This window comes from Phyllostomus discolor, chromosome 8, assembly GCF_004126475.2.
Source record: "Phyllostomus discolor isolate MPI-MPIP mPhyDis1 chromosome 8, mPhyDis1.pri.v3, whole genome shotgun sequence".
NCBI lineage: Eukaryota > Metazoa > Chordata > Mammalia > Chiroptera > Phyllostomidae > Phyllostomus > Phyllostomus discolor.
The window spans coordinates 37307398-37327511 of record NC_040910.2 but is presented as its reverse complement, the minus strand read 5'-3'; the positions used below and the strand labels follow the sequence as shown (position 1 = coordinate 37327511).

The 20114-nt window shown below is 54.4% G+C and overlaps 1 protein-coding gene across 5 annotated transcripts in view; it reads left to right on the top strand.

The window, feature by feature from the left end:
* The window catches only part of SBNO2 (strawberry notch homolog 2), a 48737-nt gene that overhangs the window by 2337 nt on the left and 26286 nt on the right, over window positions 1–20114 (top strand). For all 5 annotated transcript variants that reach the window (XM_036032108.1, XM_036032107.1, XM_036032104.1 and 2 more), the window contains exons 2-4: window positions 10776–10967; window positions 16289–16362; window positions 16973–17081. In XM_036032108.1, coding sequence (XP_035888001.1) covers window positions 10848–10967; window positions 16289–16362; window positions 16973–17081 — 303 coding nt within the window. In that variant the 5' untranslated portion in view covers window positions 10776–10847. The remainder of the gene's footprint in view (window positions 1–10775; window positions 10968–16288; window positions 16363–16972; window positions 17082–20114) is intronic.

Below are 20114 nucleotides of genomic sequence, written 5' to 3'. Positions count from 1 at the left end.
CCTGGGGGGAACTGCAGCCAGACCCCCACTCCCACACCCCTGTTCTCTACCAGAGTGTGACCAACATGGACAGGCCCAGTTCAGTTCTAGCAAAGTCTTAAATGCCCCTCCAGCTGGGCTGTCTGGAAACGCTGACCCAGCACAGGGCTCTGGCCACGTGAGCAAGCTTAGTTGGAATAAAGAGGCAACTGTGTCCAGTCCCCAGAGGCCACCTCCCCCCAGGATGGCCTCTCTCTGATGAAGCCTTTACTGCCAGCATGGGGGGTAATGTAACATCAGAGCGTAAACACCACCCGAAGCCGACATGGCTGAGTGGGGAGGCAGCTTCCCATGGTACCAACACAGTCCTAGGGTCTGCATGTGTGTCTGTGTATACATGAGTGTGGGAGTGCAGGTTTTGTGTGTAGATGCGTGCAACATGTATATGTGTGTGTCATGTATGAGCATGTGCAAGTGTTTTGTGCTCATGAGTGCATGCACGTTTGTGTCTATGTCTGTTGAATGTGTATATATCTGAGTGGGCCCCTGTGTATATGAACATGCATGTATTTGTGGGGGGTTGCATGTGTACATTTGAGAATGTAATGGTGTGTGTCATGTATGAGTGCACCCACACACATGTGTGCACCCGTTACGCATGTGCAGTTCATTGTGGACAGGCTTGGGGCATCTCCGGCCACTTTTTCCCGGGCACAGGGCTTTGTGGTCAGCCTTCAGGGAGGCTGGGCGTGGCAGGCTGCCAGAGAGTGTGGTCACCCAGACCTGGTCCAGGCCTGTCCTGGTTACTGCTCTGTCCCTTCTTTCCGTTCTGCCCACGCCCAGGCGCGGCCTCAAGTCCTGGTGTCTCTGGGGCACCTGGCAAGCATAGGTCTCTCTCCTGAGTGGAACCCCCAGTCCCTGTCCTTTGGAATTACCCTCTCCCTCCTCCTGCCATTGGCAGGTCTGTCCTATATGAGTGACCAGAGTGGGACTGAGACGGAAAGCAAACTTCCTTTATCGTCCTGCTGATTGTGACAACTGCTCTGAGATCTGCTTCTCTCACTGGGAGGTTTGGGTGCCCTGCCGGCAGGCGGGTGACTCAGGTGAGAGCCTGCACTGTGGTTTCTAATGCTGGGTCTTCATCACTGGCTGCCCTGGGCCTGCCGGGACCCCTGGGGTGGCAGAGATAAGACCTGTTGTTTATGTTCTGAAATGTGGATGAATCTTCAAAATGGTGCTCAGTGAGAAACCCTACACAAAAGGCCACACAGTAGGTGATCTCATTGATGTGAAATGTCCAGAACAGGCAAATCCACAGATAGAAAGGGGGTTCATAGTTGTCAGGGACTGGGAAGGGGATGGGGGCAACTGTGGATGGGTTCAGGCTTCTTTTGGGGGTGATGGAATGTTCTGGAAATAGATCATGATGCTAGTTGCACAACCCTGTGAATGCACTAGAAACTCCTGAAGTTTGCACTGTAATGTGTGTGGCATGTGAACTTTATCTTCATAAAACAAAGTGTGAAAAAGGGAAAAGAAAGAAAGCAGGACCTATCCTTGCCCCTCCATTGCCCACATGCTGTGGCCTGGGGTGGGTTGAGTGTGGCTCCCTGCTGCCAGCTCACATGCAGGCGCTGAGTGGTTTGTCAGATGTCTTTCCCTGGCCCCATGGGGGAGACAGAGGAAGTGCCATCTTCTGTTTTATGGAAGGTGAACAAGGCTTCCCAGATGCCCCTCACTAAGCCCCTACTCTGCCCCAAACCAGTGCATCCTTTAAGAGGTGGTCCTGGGAGATCTGGACTCCTGGTGCAGAGACACCTTGGGTGGGTGTGAGTGGGTAGGGCCTGGGGGTGGGAGGCCCAGAGAACAGCTCCTCCCTGAAGTCAACTCAGTGGGAGGTGGTGCTCTGGGCCCTGGCACTTCCCTGGGCCTCCTGCAGGTTCCCCTGATTGGCTGGGACTTAGTGAGGCAAGGTGACAGCAGGGAGGAGAGTGACCCCAGAGAGTGATGCAGAGTGTCCCTCCCCCAGTTCACCCATTTACATTTAACTCTTCCTGGGTCAGCTGTGGGGTGGGGGTTCTCTCCCCCTGTGCTACCCACAGGGCAGAAAGAGTGTCCACAATGTTGGTGACAGGGACACAGCCCAGGGAGGCCAATGAGGCTATTAAGGAAAGGCCTGCTCACGGTTTCTGATGTTCCTGATGCCTCCTCTGAGCCTGTCACCTGCAGTGAGGAACCTCGGCAGGCTTGCTGTAGCTAGGCACAGGGTTCTTTCTACTCCCAAAACATGCTCGGGCGCTGACCTCCAGCCATGCTGCCCTCTTCCCAGTCAGCATGCAGAACAGGCCCCCAGGTTCCTGTCAGCCTGGCGCCCATCCCCTTAGAGGATAAATCACAAGTGAAACTGAAAGAGCCCTCGATCCTTTTGCTCCAAGGTCTTACAAGCAGTGTCTCCACACCCAGAAGGCTGTCGCCCATTTCCTGGGAGTCCACCCCAAGGGTGAAAGACCGATGACACAGGATGCTGGGAAGGCAGGAAGGAGGGGGTGTCTGGTTGGGGTCCCAGCAGGCGGTAAACTTGTCTTTTAAATTTTTTATTTATTTATTTTTAGAGAAGGGGGGAGGGAGGGAGTAAGAGAGGGAGAGAAACATGGATGTGAGAGAGAAACATCAGTCAGTTACCTCTCACACATATCCCAACTGGGATGGAACCCACCACTCAGGCATGTGCCCTGACCAGGAATTGAACCAGTGCCCTTTCACTTTGTGGAACAACGCCCAACCAACTGAGCCACACCGGTCAGAGCTGGGCAGTAAACTTTTATGGCTCTAACTCACATGCAGAGTTGGCCCCATAAGTGCTGGGCGTGTGCTTTTCCTCTCAGCCTGCAGCCCTCTGAGTCTGGCCACGGTGAGAAGGCATCTCCTTCCACACATGAGGTAGACTGAAGAAAGGCTCACCCCCAGGAACTGGGACAACACGAGTGTTGGGTGGGGAAGTCACACTCATGCTGCCTCATGCCCTTGGGTCTTCCAGTGGCCAGGTCTCTATGGCCAGAGCTCAGCAGGGCTGCTCCAGAGTCCAGGATGGTCTTGGCAGTTTGGAGGTATCATTCTGTCCTGTAGGCTGTGAAATGGGGGTGTAGGGCCACTTCCCACCCCCACCCAATCCAGGGTGGGTCTGACCTTGGCACTGGTGACAAACAGTGTGAGAGCCTCTCCTAGTGTCACCAGTGAATAAATGAGCTGGTCTGGCCTGCCCAGCAACCCCCAGGGCTGTCCCCACTGTTTTTGGGGGGACTCGGGGTGAATGAGATCTCAGGTGGATGTGGAGGGCTGTCAGGGACAGCCCTGGGGGATGCTGAATGGTAATATCCAGCCCTGGGGGATGCTGGACAGAGGGGCTAAGCAGCTCTGTCCCCAGCCCTGGATGAAGGTGCCCCACAGGGAGGGTTGGCCATGACGGCTGGACTGCCAGCTTTGAGAAATCAGGGACTGCCACCTCCAAATCCAGACCTGCCGCTTCTCTTGAAAAACCAGCCCTTCTGGAAGCCTGGACCACATTCCTGCGCCTGCCAGCCCCCCATTGCCCAGCCCCTCCAAGGACCCTGAGGAGGTTTCTGGGAGAGGAAGCCGTGTGGGCTTTGCTGGTCCAGGTACCTATGGGGAGCGGGACCTGCGTCCCCAGAGCCTGTCACTGAGTGAAGCTGGGGGGGGGGGCTCGCTGCCTGGTGGTCCACTTGCAAGCTGTGTCCTATCTCAGTAACAGCCCAGAGTGATCCCCGTCCTAGTCCTGTGACCTGTGGACATATCACCTCACATGGCAGAGGGGTTTTGCAGACAGAGGGATTTGGCAGACAGGGTTAAGTTGAGGAGTCGGACATGGGGGTGATCCTGGATTCCTAGGAGGCCTGGTGTCATCACAGGGTCCTCATAGGCAGAGAACTTTCTTCACTGGATGCTGAAGGGAAGTGAGAGACTTGAAGTTTGAAGAGGCACATGTGCTTCTGCTGGCTGTGAAGATGGGGAGCAGAACTTGATGGGGACACGGGAAGGCAACCTCTAGAAGCCAAGGCCCAGCCCTGCTGTCTGTGTGAACTTGGAAACAGCTTCTCCCCAGAGGATGCAGCACAGAGCCTGGCTTGGGAGCCCCAGGGCCGAGGTGGCAGGCTGGCCTGGACTTTCAGCCCACAAGACTATGGGAGGGCCCACTATGCCATTTCAAGCTTCCAAGTTTGTGGTCACTTGTTACGGTAGGAGAAATGGCTCCACGTTCTGTTGGTAGATCTTGGGGTCCCTGCTACTGTAATTTGGAGGCCTCTTCCTTTTTCTGAAGCCAGGATGGGCCTCCCCTTCCTTTCCCCTTCAGGATGGGGCAAAGGCCCCTTACGATGTTCTTGGCACCAGGCTGGACAGGAGCCCAAGGAGGGTGCTGACTGCTCACGCCACCCAACTAGGACTAGCATGGCCTGGCTGTGGGCAGCACCAGCCACTATCCTGCTTGCGGTTCTCTGAGGGGTTGGGTAGACAGACCTGGCATGCTGTGCCAGGAGAGATAGTCTACCCTCCACATGAACCCCAGACAGACTGTGAAAGTTGGTGTCAAAGGGCCAGGAAGTCAGGGCCAGGGGGATTTGGCTTCACATTCACTTGGAGGAAGGGGATCTGAGGGTCAGAGGAGACCACAAGCTCAGTGTGTCTAACACTTTTTAAAGACCACAAGTAAACACAAGAACTGAGCCGGCACTTCCCAGAAGAGGATGCCTGCACAGAAGATGCTTGACCCCCTGAAGGCTGCACAACTCTGCTGTGTCCTTATAAACCCAGAGGCTGCCCTGGGGTCTAAGTTGTTTTATAAAGCACCCACCTCACCCTCACCGAACAGCTGTCAGAGCATCATCATCCTGCTATGCCCTGCTTGGAGGCATCAGAGTGGCCCCCTGGTCTGCCCTGGGCAACTAGACTGGTCTGTGAGCTTGCAGTTGGCAGATGCTTTGGCCAGAGACAGCCAAGGTGACCCCTAATTGGTGCACCTGGAACCTATCTCGAGGGCCTCCCTTTCTGTGTTTGTTTCTCCAAATATCACTCCCTGAATGTGGGCTCAGTTCTGCTTCCCCAGGTGTGGTTTCTCCTAACCTCCTTTCCCTCCTGGCAGTTGTCAGAGGTGTGTTTGCAGAAGGGGAGCACCAACACTTGCTGCACATTGTACCTGTGGGGGCTGTCCTCAGGCATGTACCTCCCTCCTGCGCCAGGCTCCTACACCAAAAGCATCATCCCTCAGGTGGCATGTGGGGTCACCATGTGTGCTCCCCCTTGCTGGCCCCAAGTGGTCCAGCTCTGCTGCTTTCACTCTAGGGGGTAAGGCTGGGGTGGTTAGCTGGGCGGTCACTGTCGGCCAGGGCCTCTTCCATTCACTGTCTGCTTACTGGTCCCCCTGTTTGGCCAAGTGTTGACAAGTGCCAGGGCCAGGGTATCAGTTGAACAACACCTCCTGCTTGGCTCTGCAGAGGAGCTGTGGGGTCCCTGTACAACCAGCTGGCCACCTGGTGCCTCATCCTGGAGCACGGGAGCAGGGACTTTGTGTTCAGCAGGTTGGGAGGTTTTGCAAAAGATGGCTGCATGAGTTCACACACCCTCTGTGGATGACAAGTATGAGCTTGGTCCAGGTGGGGGACCCTGGGGTACTGTAGCCCACCTTTTACCTCATTGGGTACAGAACTGGAAGTTCAGCTGCTGGCCACCTACACTCTCAGATGAGGCTTCCAAGTGGCCCATCTCGTCATCCTTGTCCCCACTCCTACCCCGCCCAGTGTGTGCATGGGGCCCCTGCCATCTTTGGCATTCCAGAGCTGCTGAGTTCCAGATGCCTCTTGGGGACTTTATAGAAATTCGAGGTCATACACTTGGTGCTAGCCTGACCCATCAGTGGAGTTCCTGTTCACCAGACATCACAGGGATTCAGGCCAAGGGTCAGGGTGACCCCAGCTGGGTTTTGCCTCCTGCTGCTGTCCAAGTGTCCTGAGACAACTATATTGACCACACACTGGGAAGCGGAAAGCACAGAGATCCCTGTTCCGGAGACCAGAAGTTCGAGATCAAAGTGCTGCAGGGCTGTGCTCATGCTGAAAGCCACAGGAGAGGGTCTCTCTGGCCTCTCCCAGCTTCTGGGTGCTCCAGGGGTCCCTTGCTTATGGCCACATCACCCCAGTCTCTGCCTCCATCTTCACATGGCTTTTCTCCCACAAGTCTGTGTCCAAATCTGGGGAGAGGGTAAGATACCAGTTTGTATTAGGCCCACTCTTATCCAACATGACCCCATCTTGACTAATTTCATCTACAAAGACCTGATTTCCAAATGAGGACTCATTAACAAGTTCCCAGTGGATGTGAGTTTGGGGAACACTGGTTGCCACAATATGCCCCCTCTATCCCCCATTTTCCCCTGAACCATGGGCCTTCTACCAAATCCTCCATCCCCCATTGCTCCCAGCTGCCGTCCATCCTCCTGTTGGCCCCTGGCCCTGTGGTCCTCCCCTCTTTGCTGCCTGTCCCCTTTGTATCCCACCCAGGTACCCCCAGCCTCAGTGGTCAGTAGTGAGGAATGGACTCCTGATGCTTTTGGGAAGGAAGGAGCCAGAGCTGTCATGTCCCTCAGGAACCCCCACAGCTTCCTTTGGCCCTTGGTTTTAGCTTACCCAGGGAGGTGGCTATCTAGGGGCAAGTAACCCCTTGGGGGTCCCAGAAGAGCTGAGCTGTGCTCATAAGCCAGGAAGGACCTTAGTGCAGAGCTGGTGCCCCCAAGATAGGCTGCTGGGTCTCACCTCATGCTGAGCTCTGTTAGCTTGGCCCCTCGCCCACAGCTTCCCATCTCTGCCCTGAACTCCAGCGTGCCCTGTCTTGGCCCAGCACCTTCATCTAGGAGTAGAGCAGCCTCTCCAGGATGCCCCTACTCCTTTCCCTTCCTGGGTCCCTCACTGGGGACTTACCCAGACTGGTTCTGACCTGTAAGGTGAGGAGGGGGCTCCCTACATGTGGCTGGTCAGCCAACTCAGTGTGTTTGGGGGCTGAGCCGACAGAGCCCAGTGTGGGGTGAGACCCGTGGCTTGTCCTAGGGTCAGGCTCTCCCAAACCTTGCAATCCCAATGGTCCCGTCTGGGCCGCTGATTCCTTGATCTTTGTCTTTTGTGATGACTCATTTGAAAAAACTTGATCTCAAAAGGAAATCATGTGAAAATGAACCACGATGGTGACTTCAGGCCCTACCTGTCGAGAGCACCCACCCTTCAGTCATGAGACTCACATCTAAAAATACTCAGCAGGGCCTAGTGCACACCCAGCTCTGACCCCTGCGCCCCAAGGCTCTGTACTGTGCCCCTCTGAGGTGAACCCCTTCTGGGCCGTGATGCATTCACACGCTGGAGCTCGGGGCTGGCAGCAGGGTCCAGAGCTCTGGATTGGGAAGAGCGGTCAGCAGAGGCCAGAAAGTGAGGGGATGATATACATTGTGTATCAGGGGATGCAAGAGCACGAAGCCTGAGGCTGCAGAGGCGCTGAGGCAGTGAGAGGTGATGTTGGACCTGGGTGTTGGAGGAAGGGGCACCATAGGAGTGGCCTCTGGGGGCTTTAATGATAGTGGCATAGTGTCCCTCCCTTTTTCTTAGCCTCTCCTACAGCCTGGCACCCACTAACCCACTTCCTGTTTCTGTGGGTTTCCCTGTTCTGGACATGTCACATAAATGGAATCACACACTCTGTGGCCTTCTGTGTCTGGCTTCTCTCCCTGAACATCATGTGTTCAAAGTCCATCCACGTAGTAGCGAGTGTCGGTCCTTCACTCCTTTTGATGACTGAGTGATATTCCAGTGCAGCGATTTTCAACCTTTTCCTCTCATAGCACACATAAAGTAATTACTAAAATTCTGCAGCACACCAAAATATACTTTTTGTTGATCTGACAAAAAGTAGGTATAACTGTGACTCCCACTGGGCAGCTATTGTTGTATTGGCTGTTGTCATTTTTTATTTGACAACCTAAGGGAAAAGAGGTTGGTGCCCCTGACTACATAGTCAGGTATTGCATGTTTTAAAAATTCTTATGGCACCCTGGTCAGGTGGCTCAGTTGCTTGGAGCATTGTCCTATACACCAGAAGTTTGTGGGTTCAATCCTCTGTCAGGGCGCATATGAGAAATAACCTATTGATGTTTCTTTATATCCTTGGGTGAGTAGAAAAAAGTAAAAGTTCTTGTGGCACATTAATTGAAAATTACTGTTCTAGTGTGTGAATGGGTCATGTTGTATTTGTTCATTCATTAGCCAATGGATGCTTCGGTTTTGGCTGTTGTGAATTGTGCTGCTGTGGACATCTATGTACAAGTTTTGTGGGAACATGTGTCTTCCTTTCTTTTGGGTTGACACTTAGGAGCAAAATTGCTGGATTTGTGGCCACACCACTTTACGCCCCCACCTGCCTCATGCTCCATGGGTCCTAACCCTGGCTTCCAAGGCACAGCCTCCTCTCGCATCACCACTCCATGTCTATGAAAGGAGAAGGTGCACATGCTCTCCAGAGTGTCAGCCCCCTGGGTCTCAGCCCTCTGGGCCTTGGCTCCCAGAAGGGTCTGGAGCCCTCCCCGTAGGTGACAAACCTCTTACTCTGAAGGAATGTGATGGCTGGACTTTGGGTGAGGACACAGTGTCTAAACCTTCTGGGGTTGCCACTCAGACTGGTTCTGTGGGGTATTTGTGGACACAGTCAACCTTGGTTTTTGGGACAGGGACCACAGGGATCTTTGGGAGTCACCCACAAGCCTGGACAATGCTTTCCAAGGGAGCAGCCAGGCCCTGTGGCTGCAGAGCCCAGAAGTACCCTGTGTTGGATGGGGTTTGCTTTGTTTGGGAATATGACTGCCGAGAAGGGGAGCCGGTGGGGGAGGGGCTTGGGCAGGGGTCATGTCCCGTTCTGAGTGTTTACTGCAGAGAAGGGACAAGAGTGAGCAGACCAGTGCTTGCAGTCAGCTCTGTGAGCCTCCTCCGTTGAGTAGAGGTGGTTTCTACTTGCTTGCTGTCCCAGGTGCTGGGAGTAGACCTGCCTTGAAGGGTATCCCCCCAATTCGTGGTATTTCCTGGGGCCTTGGTAAAGGCAGCAGTCACTTAAGTGGCTACTGGGTTGCAGAGGCCCCTGGCCCTGCCAAGGCCTTACAAGCCTTGTCTACAAAGCCCTAACCAACTCATTCTCCAGATAAGCAAGCAAAGGCTCCAGGGGCTAAGGTACCCTGAGCTGAATGATTATCTAGCCATTTAAATTTTTGACCTGTCTGCCTAACCCCAAAATTTTTATAAGGACTGAACAAGACCACATTCACAGAGTAGATATGTGTTCATCATGGGTGACCCCAGGGCCTCCCATTTGCAGTGTATAAGCCTGTGTTCCACTAGGTCTGGCTTGTGGGAGCTTGGAGGGTGCATTCAGGAAGTGACCAGCACCTCCAAGGATCCAGGCCTCTGGGGGGTGTGGGAAGGGTTGTCCTACCAGCAGGCACGAGCCTGATAAGCAGATGGGTGGAGGCTGGAGCAGGTCATAGAATGAGGGGTGCATGGCCAGTAGGGCGCAGAGTGAAGCTGCCCCCGGGCGCCCCCCCCCCCCCCAGGATTGCACAAGCGGCTCTTGCGACTGTGATTACTGGAAGTCCTGAGGATTTCTTCACTCAGGGCTTGGCTGGGAGTGGCAGCTGCCTCCCCTTCCTGCCTCCCTGGGTGATTAACGTCCTTGGGTGGTCCCCTTCCTGGGGAGCACTCTAGTCTGCTTGGGGTCCCTGCTGATAGTGGGGGGTGGGGCCCAGGGTGGGGGCGCTCAGTCACAGGCTACAGAGCAGATGGAAGTCGTGGGGGGCTGGAGTTACCCTGGTGGCTTTTCCTGGCTGGGTGTTCCTGCCCTGGAAAACAAGGACATTCTCAGTGGGAATGCTGTGTATCCTTGTTCCAAGCCAGGTCTGGGAACTTTTCCTGGCTCTGCTAGGCCGTGACTCCCCCAGATACTCTCTGGTAAGCCTCTCCTGGGTGAGTACCTCCAACTCAGAGGGGCCAGCCAATTGGACTCTGCCTTTCAGCCAGATGCACTGGTCACAGAGCCAGGTGCCCACGGGTCACCCCTCACACCAGGGGTCCTAGAGCTCATGGCTCTCTTTGTGGGTGTCAGGAGCACCCTTTGAGATCCACATATTTACCACTTCTCAGCCTTTTGGCTATAATCAAGTAAGACCCACATATTTGTTATTTGGTGAGCCAGGTAGCCTAAGACACTGCTGTGACCCTCAGGGAGGTGGGGTCAGCGAGCCGTGTTGAAACACTGCCCTCATCCCAGAGGTCCAGGCCCATAGTTCATAGGAGGGGCCCGTTCACAGGAGGGGCCCAGGCAGTGGGTGGAACCTCCTTGGAGCATGGAAGCCAAGTAGGAGTTCTACCCTGGTGTCTGAAGCCCGCCCCCCCCCCCGAAAACAACTGCTGAGGAGAGGCTGGGAACTGAGAGGGGCCCCTGGCAGCACTGTAGAGTTTGGGGAGCCTCAGCTCACATCCCTCACATTGAGGTGGTGCAGTCAGGGTGGGGGGGGGGCATGTGATGCATGGTCCATGGAGTCCTGCAGTTGAGGCAGAGCCTATTGGGGGTGCCCTGACCCTATTCCCTCTGTGTAAGCGCAGCCTAGCTTTCCCTCACCCACCATCCCTGGCCCCCAAGGAGAAGGTCTTTGCCCACTGGGGTCAGAGGGTGACTGTAGAACATGCCTTGTCTCTCCCCAGGTCATGATGCCTCCACCTCGTAGCAAGAAGCCCAGATAGACACCCCCGTGGCCCGGGTCGAGGAGCTGCCTGATGCTGGCAGTGGGGCCCGCCATGGACGGGGAGTTCCCACAACATGAGGCCCCACCAGCTGGCAGTGTCCTGTACAGCACCCCACCGCTGCAGAGCCCGCTGTGCGGGTCCAGTGTCCAGGTGAGCCCAGCCCTCAGAGTCGGCCTTGGGGTGGGATGGTGCCCTCATGGGGGAATCTTACCTGCCACCAAGGTCCTCAGCTATGACCCACTAGGTTTTTTTTGCAAAGGCCATGACTGGCCCTCAGGGAGCCACCTGGGCCTGGCTGCTGCCTTCACCTGGGGGCTGGGACCTCTGTAATGGGTCATGGTTATTTATTTTTCTTCAGTATTATTTCCTTTGTCATTTAATATACTTCTTTGTTTTTTTTTTTAATGAAAATACACCAAACTTTTTTTTATTGATTGATTTTTAGAGAGAGAGAGAGAGAAAGTAAAACACCTGTTCCTTGTTCTCATTGTTTATGCATTCATTGTTTGCTTCTTGTATGTGCCCTGACCTGGGATCGAATCCACACCCTTGGTGTGTTGGGACAATGTTCTAACCAACCGAGCTACCCGGCTAGGGCCGACAGACATTATTTCTTAAAGATTTATAGGAAAATTGCATAGAAAGTTCCCATATATCCCTCCCCCACATCCTTGTGTTGTCAATGTCTTGGTTAATGAGTGAGCTACATTGTTACAACAGGGGAGCCAATATCTATATGTTGTTATTCACTGAAGTTCAGTGGACATCAGGGTTCTCTTCTCTCCCTCCGAGCCGGACACTGTGGGTTTGTGGGGGACACTGTGGGTTCGTACAGATGCACCATGACAGGTACCCACCACTACAGCACTGCAGCACCACAGCATCGTACAAAGTAGTGTCACTGTCCTGACACCTTCTGTGCTCTCTCTGCCTGTGTACCCCTCCCCCAGCCTGGGACCCATAGATCCTTTTCCTGTCTCCACAGTTTTGCTTTTTCAAAATGTCCTAGAGTTGGGCTCATAAAGTGTGCAGTGTTTCAGATTGGCTTCCTTCACTCAGTAACATGCATTTAAAGTTCCTCCATGACTTGTGGCAGGATAGCTCATTCTTTTTTACTTTTTAAGGTTTTTTTTTTTAAGATTTTAAATTTACTTTTAGAGAGAAGGGAAAGGAAGGAGAGAGAGAAAGAGAGAAACAGCAATATGCAAGAGATATATCATTTGATTGTCTCTTACATACCCACAACTGGGGACTGGCCCACAACCCAGGCAGGTGCCCCAACCTGGAATCAAACCAGGGACTTTTCAGTTTGCAGGCCGGCGCTCAGTCCACTGGGCTATCCCAGCCAGGACTGGATAGTTCATCCTTTTTAGCGCTGAGTAACATCCCGTAGTCTGGATGGACCACAGTTTATTCATCACCTCCTGAAGGGTGAATGGTTGCTCCCAGGTTTTGATGAGTGTAATGAGTATCATAAATAACAAAACCACCATAGGCACCAGCCAGGCCCCCATGTAACAGAGGCACAAGTGGCCCCAAGAGAAGTGTCCAGAATTCTCCAGTGAGTCAGCCTGGCACCTCCTGTCCTGGGTAGAAGCAGGGCTCCTCTTCCACTGTAGAGAGAAAAACTGCATTTTTCAGTGGGCAGACTGGAGCTTTTGGGGGCCTGGGGAGAGTAGGTGGGGTGTTGGGTGCCAGAGAACAGCTTGGAGAGCAGCACGGGTGGGTGGAAGGCCAGGCGGGCAGAGGGAAGGAGAATCAAGATCAGGGTTAAGAGGAGCCGCAAAATGGGCCCCAGGTCAGGTGGAGCTCAGCTTCCAGTGCTGGGAGCCACCAAGAGGCACCAGCCTGTAACCAGAGCATCAAAAGGGCTAGGAGGATTCGGACCCTGAATTCCCTCTATACCCAGCTGGGCCTACGTGGTGTCCTAACATGACAGGGCACGGGATCTGAAGTTACTCAGAGTTGGCCTCGAGCACTGGGTAGGCAGAGAGTCAGCACTGAGTTGAGATCACTGCAGCTCAAAGCCTGACTAAGGTCCAGCTGAGGTCCAACAGGGCCCCTAGCAGGGTCCAGGCACCACCATGAACTGGTCCAGCCTCCTCTCTCCTTCCTATTGAAGCTATGTCCACACATCCCCTGACCTACCCAAGCCTCAGCTCATGTTGTCACAGCTGATACCTTCCCATTCCCCCTCTGGTCCCCTTCATCTCCCTGTGTGCTGTCCCACAAGTGGCAGCGTGATTGTTCCTGTGGTTCCGGTGCTCCTGTTTCACAGGCTCAGAGCATGAACTTGCTGTTCTTATAACACACAGGATTCTTCCTTTTTAGCATCCTATAATTTCCCTAATTATTTCCGTAATGTTGGGCCTTTGGGGTGGTTCCAATTTTCTGCTGCTATAAATAAGGCTCTGTGTTTTCCTCCCTCTCATGGATTTGTCCCCCAGCTGTTTCTGGAATAAAATTCCTGGGTCAGAACATGTGCCGAGCAAGTAGCCGAGGAGAGAAATATGTGTTCCTGCCACTTCCCCCTTATGGTGACCCAGGAAGCCAGTGGAGGGCCAGGATGTGAGCTCCACCTGAACAGCTTATGAAGACCTGAGGGGCTCAGAAACTGGGACACTGGGCAGCAACAGGGGACCCTGGTGCAAGGAAGGTGCCAGTCAAGCCCTGGCTTTGGATCAGGCTCCCCTATGGGCAGTCGGAGCCCAGCTGACCAAGGCTGAACTGCCCCTGGCCAGGCTTGCACTCAGCCTATTCCTCTAGGACCACAGATTGTAGGGGTCACCCCTTAGGTCGCACCTAATCTGGCTGGGGGCTGTGGGCAACCCCTGCAGTCCGCAAAGGTTGAGTCTGTGTGGGTCGATGTGGGCAACATGCTCCCTCTGCCTTCCAGCTGGGCAGAACCAAAGCTCAGGAAGGGGAACCAGAGTGGACCAGGCGGGAGGTGGAGCTGACCCCAGGATTTTCAGTGTCACTAAAGTGGCTAGATTTAGCAAATAAAAACACAGTTGTCCCCTGAAACTTAAGTTTCACATATTTTTTTCTTTTTTACCATGTGTGTTTCATGTAATACTTACACTAAAAATTACTTGTTGCCCAACAGAAATTCCAGTTTCACTAGATGTCCTGTGTTTTATCTGCTTCCCTAGCAGGAGCGTCATCTTCCTCATCAGCTTACAGGTGGCCTAGGCAGCTAGGGCTAATATCCCAGGGCCTGCTACTCCCCAGGAGAGAGCTAGCCTCTGTCTCCAGGCAGAGAATCCCCAGGCAGGCTGCAGTCAGTTTCCTGTCTCTGGACCAATCACATCCCAGGGGCCTGCCCTCTGAAGGTTGAGCCACCACTTCTGGCTGCACTGGAAAATCCCAAGGAAGGCTCTGACTGGCTAACTTTATGGTGCCACCTCTGTGGGGCAGGACTGGGGTATTCTCAATAGGCAGCCTTATTAGAGTGGAGTGCTTGGGGAGGAGGTTGAAGTCGCTGGGTAGACAAAGCCAGGAGTGACCCCTACCACCCTGCCTCTCCAGCTGAGGCCTTGAGGTCCTTCAGGACCTAGGGATCTCCAGGTTTGATTTAGGTATAGGCAAAAAAGGTCGGGCAAGTGGACAGCCCCCTCAGTCCTCCCCACCCCAGATACCACAGAGTCCAGGCCGGCAGCTGTTCCGCTTGTGGGTCCCCAGTATAGGCACCCACTCTCCGGACTGGCCTGGTCCAGGTGCTTTGTACGCCCCAAAACCAGTTAGTTCATCTAAGGAAACTCAACATGGTCTGGAGTAGAATGTTCTAGAAGTGCCTTTGACCTTGGGAAGTTCATGTCCCTCTGGAGTTGGATTTCTCTTCTCAAATGGGGCCACAGGGGGAAGTGACCTTGAACCAGGGCAATGGGGAGAAGTGGGATTCCTGGGGGATCCCGTTCTGTTCCCTAGGCCATGGCATGACTTCCTTCCAGAGAGTTCCACAGCAGATTCCTTGTAAGAAGTTTTGCACCACTGGCCTTCATGCTGGGAAGAGGCCCTTTGCTTCTTTTCCCCAAAATTCTTTTTTTTTTTTTTTTTTTTTCATTTTTAAAAAGTTTGCAGCCTGTGCAAAAAACTGAGAACAAGCAGCCCCCCTGGGGCCTCTGCCAGTCAATAATGTCTCGACATGTCTCTCTCCTCTTCTTCCTTGCACTGATTCTCTGGGACTGGACATCTGGGCACTGGCAGGCCCCGTCAGGGATGGGGCACAGTGTTGGGAATTCATGGCTGGTTCCTCCCCTTGGCATGGAGGAGGCACAGGAAAAGGACCCATGCTAGTTTTGGCCATCAGGGCTGCTTCTGGGCCAGTTCTAGGCTAGGGTCTCAGAGAGGGAGTACACAGTAGCCTGGGGAGTTGCATCCAGCTGCCTTAACCAAGGACCAAGACCTTCATGGGCTGGGGGTGGGAAGCCACTGGCTGCTGGGCTCTAGCCTTATACTCGTCATCCAGCTGGGCCAGCTTGGAGAAGTGGGGACTGTGATGGCAGCCAGTAGGCCTCTCCCCAGGGAACAGCCTCTCGAAGGGGTCCTATGCAGGCTTCATTGCTGATGGGTCTGTGGCTTGTTTTTTGGGGGGGGACCTCTGCTGAATTGACCTTTGTGTCAAGGTAGGACATGCCACTCCAATTGTACAGAGGGGCTGGAGTATTCACGGTCCCACACCTCCAGGTTGATCCTGTCAAATCCCAGTATAAGGCCCCTTCTGCTCCCACTGACCTTGCTCACTCTTCCAGCCACCCACTGGTGTTTCCCAAAGCAGGTTCCTTGCAATCCCCAGGCACTCTTGGGCCAGGCAGAGTTGGCTGATACTGGTAGCCCCCTTGGTCCATGGGAGCTCTGGGAGGGGTGACCTCCCAACTTACCTAGGAAGGGTTGGGCCATGAGGGCCTTGCTAGGGAAGGGGCCAGTTCATGGTGGTGGGAGCCCCTTGCCCTGGCCTTGGCCCTCATCCCTCTGAGAAGTCCCCTTTCCCTGGGCAGGCCACACATCTCCATAGGGCCTGGCTCTGCAGGGACTTGCACCATCTTGCTTTGCATCTGGTCTTATCCTTTGCCATGTAGAATGGGGGTGGGGAGACTCCAAGCAGAGTCCTGAGCCACCAGCACATGGGTCCTTATGAAATGCAGTTTCATAAGGGTGCCTCTCAGTCTGGCTACCCAGGCCTCCGAGATTCTGGTATCACACCCACACACCTCCACCTGGTCCTGCACATGTATTGATCAATACCTTCATTTTCACTGCAACCTTCTCAGTAGCTTTGCCCATGCATGAGGGAAACTGAAGCACATAGAGGTTAAATGATTCGCAGATGACCCAGCTAGGATCCAGGGGTGGGGCTCGTATCCTACCTCAGAGCTCCTAGCCCTGGACCACTGGAACCCTACCCAGTGAGTGGGGGAGGATCTCTCTTCTCCCATCCCCTCTGGTCTCCTGACATGCTCGCTCTGTTGCAGAGCGCTGTGCTGCACTACCCGTGGTGGAACACCTTCCCGCCTGCGCCATACCCAGCCTTCTCCAGTGAAAGCCAGTAAGTACCGTAGCGCTGGTTCAGCCATACCACACCCTCAGGGGTTTTATTCTGCCTTCCTGTTCTGCAGTCACAAATTAAACAAAACTAAAACTAGCAGCTAGAGGGCTTCGACCTCCACAGTGAGTGGACCATGGGCCTGGCCTTGGCTGCTCAGAGGCCGTTGAGATCAGCTAGCTATGATCTTAGAACCTATGAGGGAAAAGGGCAAAGTAGTGGGTACAGGAACCAGGGAAGGCTCCACTGTGGGGCGTGGCAATAGGTGTGGAGGGGTGAGAAGCTTTGGGGGGGAAAGGGACCAGGAGGGCATCTTCCTACAGAAGGCTACAGGACCTGGGTTTTGAAGAGTAAATAAGAGTTTTCAGGGGAGCATGCCTGGAACCAGGCCAAGGAATGGCCTGTGCCCAGGGCCTGGAAGCATGTTTAGCTTGACCCTCTTTTTCTGGGGTGCATATCCAGGGATGTGGGTGTATGCGCCCCTCCCCTGAGTTTCTGAGAGGCTAAAGTTTTTCCTTTTAGCAGGTGGCCCCACTCCTGTCTGCCATCATGGTGAGGAGGACAGTGCCCCCACCACACCCGATAGCTCATATTGTTCCCTGTCTCTCTCCAGCCCATTTGTGAATTCTGCCTCCTTCCTTGTGGGCCAATCCTGTGCAGACACCAGCTACAGCCCCTCAGCCACCACCCCCAGCTTCCTGCCAAAGAGCGACTTTCCTCAGGTAGGAGACTCAAGTCTGAGCAGCCTCTCAAGCCCCTAGCGCCTGCCCACAAGTTCCCTGCTGCAACTCAGGTTGGCACCAACAACTTCTGTTGAGCTAGGTGCCCTGTGGAAATGTGGGTCATTCTGGGAAATAGCAGTGTCCCTCTGCCCCGTCAGCCCGAACTGTGTGGCCCCGACGTTCAGATCTGTTAGAGACTATTTCACCACAGTGGAGATCTGGGTCGGAGGTCATGTAAAGAAAGAGGGGACTGCCCCCGTCACCCCTTTGCTCATGTCCTGTGTATGGATGGTGGGACAGCCTCTCAGAGTGCCTGAATCTCTTTCCCCAAACCTCGGTGCCTTCCTCCCTCTCCCAGCAGAGGCTCTGTGCTCACTGTAGTGTCTAAGGGAGGGTCTGTGGTCCCTGTGCCCCAGCCAGAGTGGTGCCCGTCAGGTGCAAACACCACAGTGAGTGTCTTTGTCCCCAAACCCTGTGGCCATTTGAAAACGTGGCCCACACCAGTCAAAGGAAGATAATGTTTGACTTAGTCTCTTGGGGGACATGGGACAGCTCATCCCTGCAGGAATCAGGTGGACCCTGCCCTTAAAGCCTCACCCGCAGGGTTCTTAAGCAGTGCCCCTTTCTCCTCGTGGCAGCTCTGAAAAACCAAGCTCTGTGGAGATGATTTGTGGGAAAAAACCCACCCTCAGTCTAATGCTGGTGCCTCTGTTCTAATGTGATCACCCGGGGCCGATAGAACCTCAGCACTGCGTTTCCCTCAGAAACTTCAAATACTTGGCCTAAGCCTCTTCTCTGTGACCTGGAGCGGGGAGGTTCGGCTTGGCATACAGTTTGGGAACTGCCCACATATGACAGTGCCAAAGCCAATCAGGGAGTGAGGAGGCAGTAGGTACTCAGCTCCTGGCCTCAGTCTCCCCCCTGTGAAGTGGGAGCACGTGTGGCCCACGAGGGGACGGGCTGTGGAGGGATGCAGCACAAACCAGCCGGTTCAAACCCACTAGACACACTTGGATCCAGGCAGGCCGTTCAACTGTCTCGTACCCACTGTAGCCCGCTGTTCTCCACACTTAGCACTTCAGCAGGACTGGGCAGAGAGCTGGACCGAGGGGTGTGTACTGTGGTGACCTGTATGCCCGCCAAATTCACATCCACCTGGGTCCTTCCAACGGGTCCTTCTTTGGCATGAGGGTCTTTGCAGGAGTGATCATCTAAACCTGGAGGTGAGAGGACGCTGGTTATCTCGACCTGTCCTAAACTCAGTGAGTCCTTAGAGAGACAGAAGAGGAGACACCGACACAGGGGACAAAGCAAGTGACCATGGAGGGAGAGACTGGGCCATGGAGCTATAGCCAAGGATACTGGGAGCTAGGAGAGGACCCTCCTGGGACATTCGCTCCCTGGGGCTGTGGGAGCACGTGTCCGTTGTTTAAGCTGCTCTTCAGTGATCCTTGTGACCATGCAGGAAAAGATGAGGCTGGGCCTCATGGAGATGGGAACAGAGGGCTCACCTGCCCCTCAGGGGCCATGCAGGAAAAAGTTGGGGCCCCAAGTCTCCCAGGATAAGGGCTGCAATGTTAGAGATGAGAGGCCTTGTGGACATGTCCCTCCAGCCTTTCCAGGTACATTCACAGTTCCTTCCTTCAGCTCTAGCACACGAGGAAGCCCTGGCCTTTGTGGCTTGGCAGGTGCCATTGTCAGGCCTCGGGAGGTGCCAGTGTCCAGCAGTGGTCAGCCTCTCAGGGTGCCCTGGCTGTTGGCTCGAGACCCCCCCTATCTGCTGCATCTCTGGATGTTGGCTTATCCTGCAGTGCTGGTGACTTCTCAGAGCTCCGGTTAAGTTCCTCTCCACCCGTCTCAGACACCACTCCATATCCAGAGTTGTTATACCTCTTGACACTTTCCCCAGCTGGGGCGTCACCTAATGTGCAAATGAGCAAACTAAGGCATGGGGTATGCGGAGCCCAGGGCCCTTGGAAGCCTCCCGACCTCTGCGGCCACCCACCCGGCCTTACTCCCCCATCTCTCTCTCTAATGCATTTGGCTCCCACCACCTCCCTTGCTCTGCCAAGAATCGACGCAGTTTCTCAGCCGAGAACCCCTTGGGGCGCCACACTGCCTTTCCTAGCACTCGGAGTTCATGAATACATCCCACAGATGTTTATTGAGCGCCTGCTGAACGTATAACGGCCCATCACCCCTTCCAGCTGCCTTGCTAGGGCACCTTGGACCCAGATCTCCCTTTTAAAGCAGCAGAACCATCTTCCAGCAAAATCTCACCCTGGTTCTGAGCATGGGATCAGACAGACATGAAACCAGAGTTCGCTGAGGGGTCCCAAGGCCCTGTAGGTCAGCATCCTGCAATTCATTCATGACCCCTAAGCCTGTGGGCCAAGACAGGGGGTCCAGACCGAGCTGAGTATTTGAGACCCTTTATAGCCAAGCCTGGCCCACCAGGCCCACCACAGGCACCCTCTTCTCCTGATTCAGATTAAGTGACATCACCATGGTGGCTGGCTCAGGGACAGCTCCAAAGATGGTCCTGGTCCTGGGACCTGTGGACACGTCACCTCATGTGGCACAGAGACTTTGCAGATGAGATTAAGTCAAGGATCCTGAGATGGCATTGAGCCTGGATTACTCAGGGGGCCCAGGACTCTCCCCTCTGAGGCACCCAAGCCTCTGTTTGGGTCCGTGGAGGAGGCTTAGGGCTGGAAGGCTTCTCTTTGTGTGTCCCCTGGCCAAGCCAAGTGCTCCCCAGACCCTTCTGACACCCAGCTCTAAAAAACCTGTTTATACAGGTTGCTTTAGAGCCCTGGACATGGGAGCTGGAGGAGCCCAAAAGAAAGAAAAAATGCATTTCACTGAGTGGATGTGTCAGAACACAACCGCAAAGATGTCCCCATCCTGGTCCTGGGATCTGTGGATATCACTTCACATGGTAAAGGGACTTTACAGGTGGGATTAAGTCAAGGACCCTCAGGTGGAGACAACCCTCGTTTCCTCGAGGGGCCCAGTATCATCACGGCACCC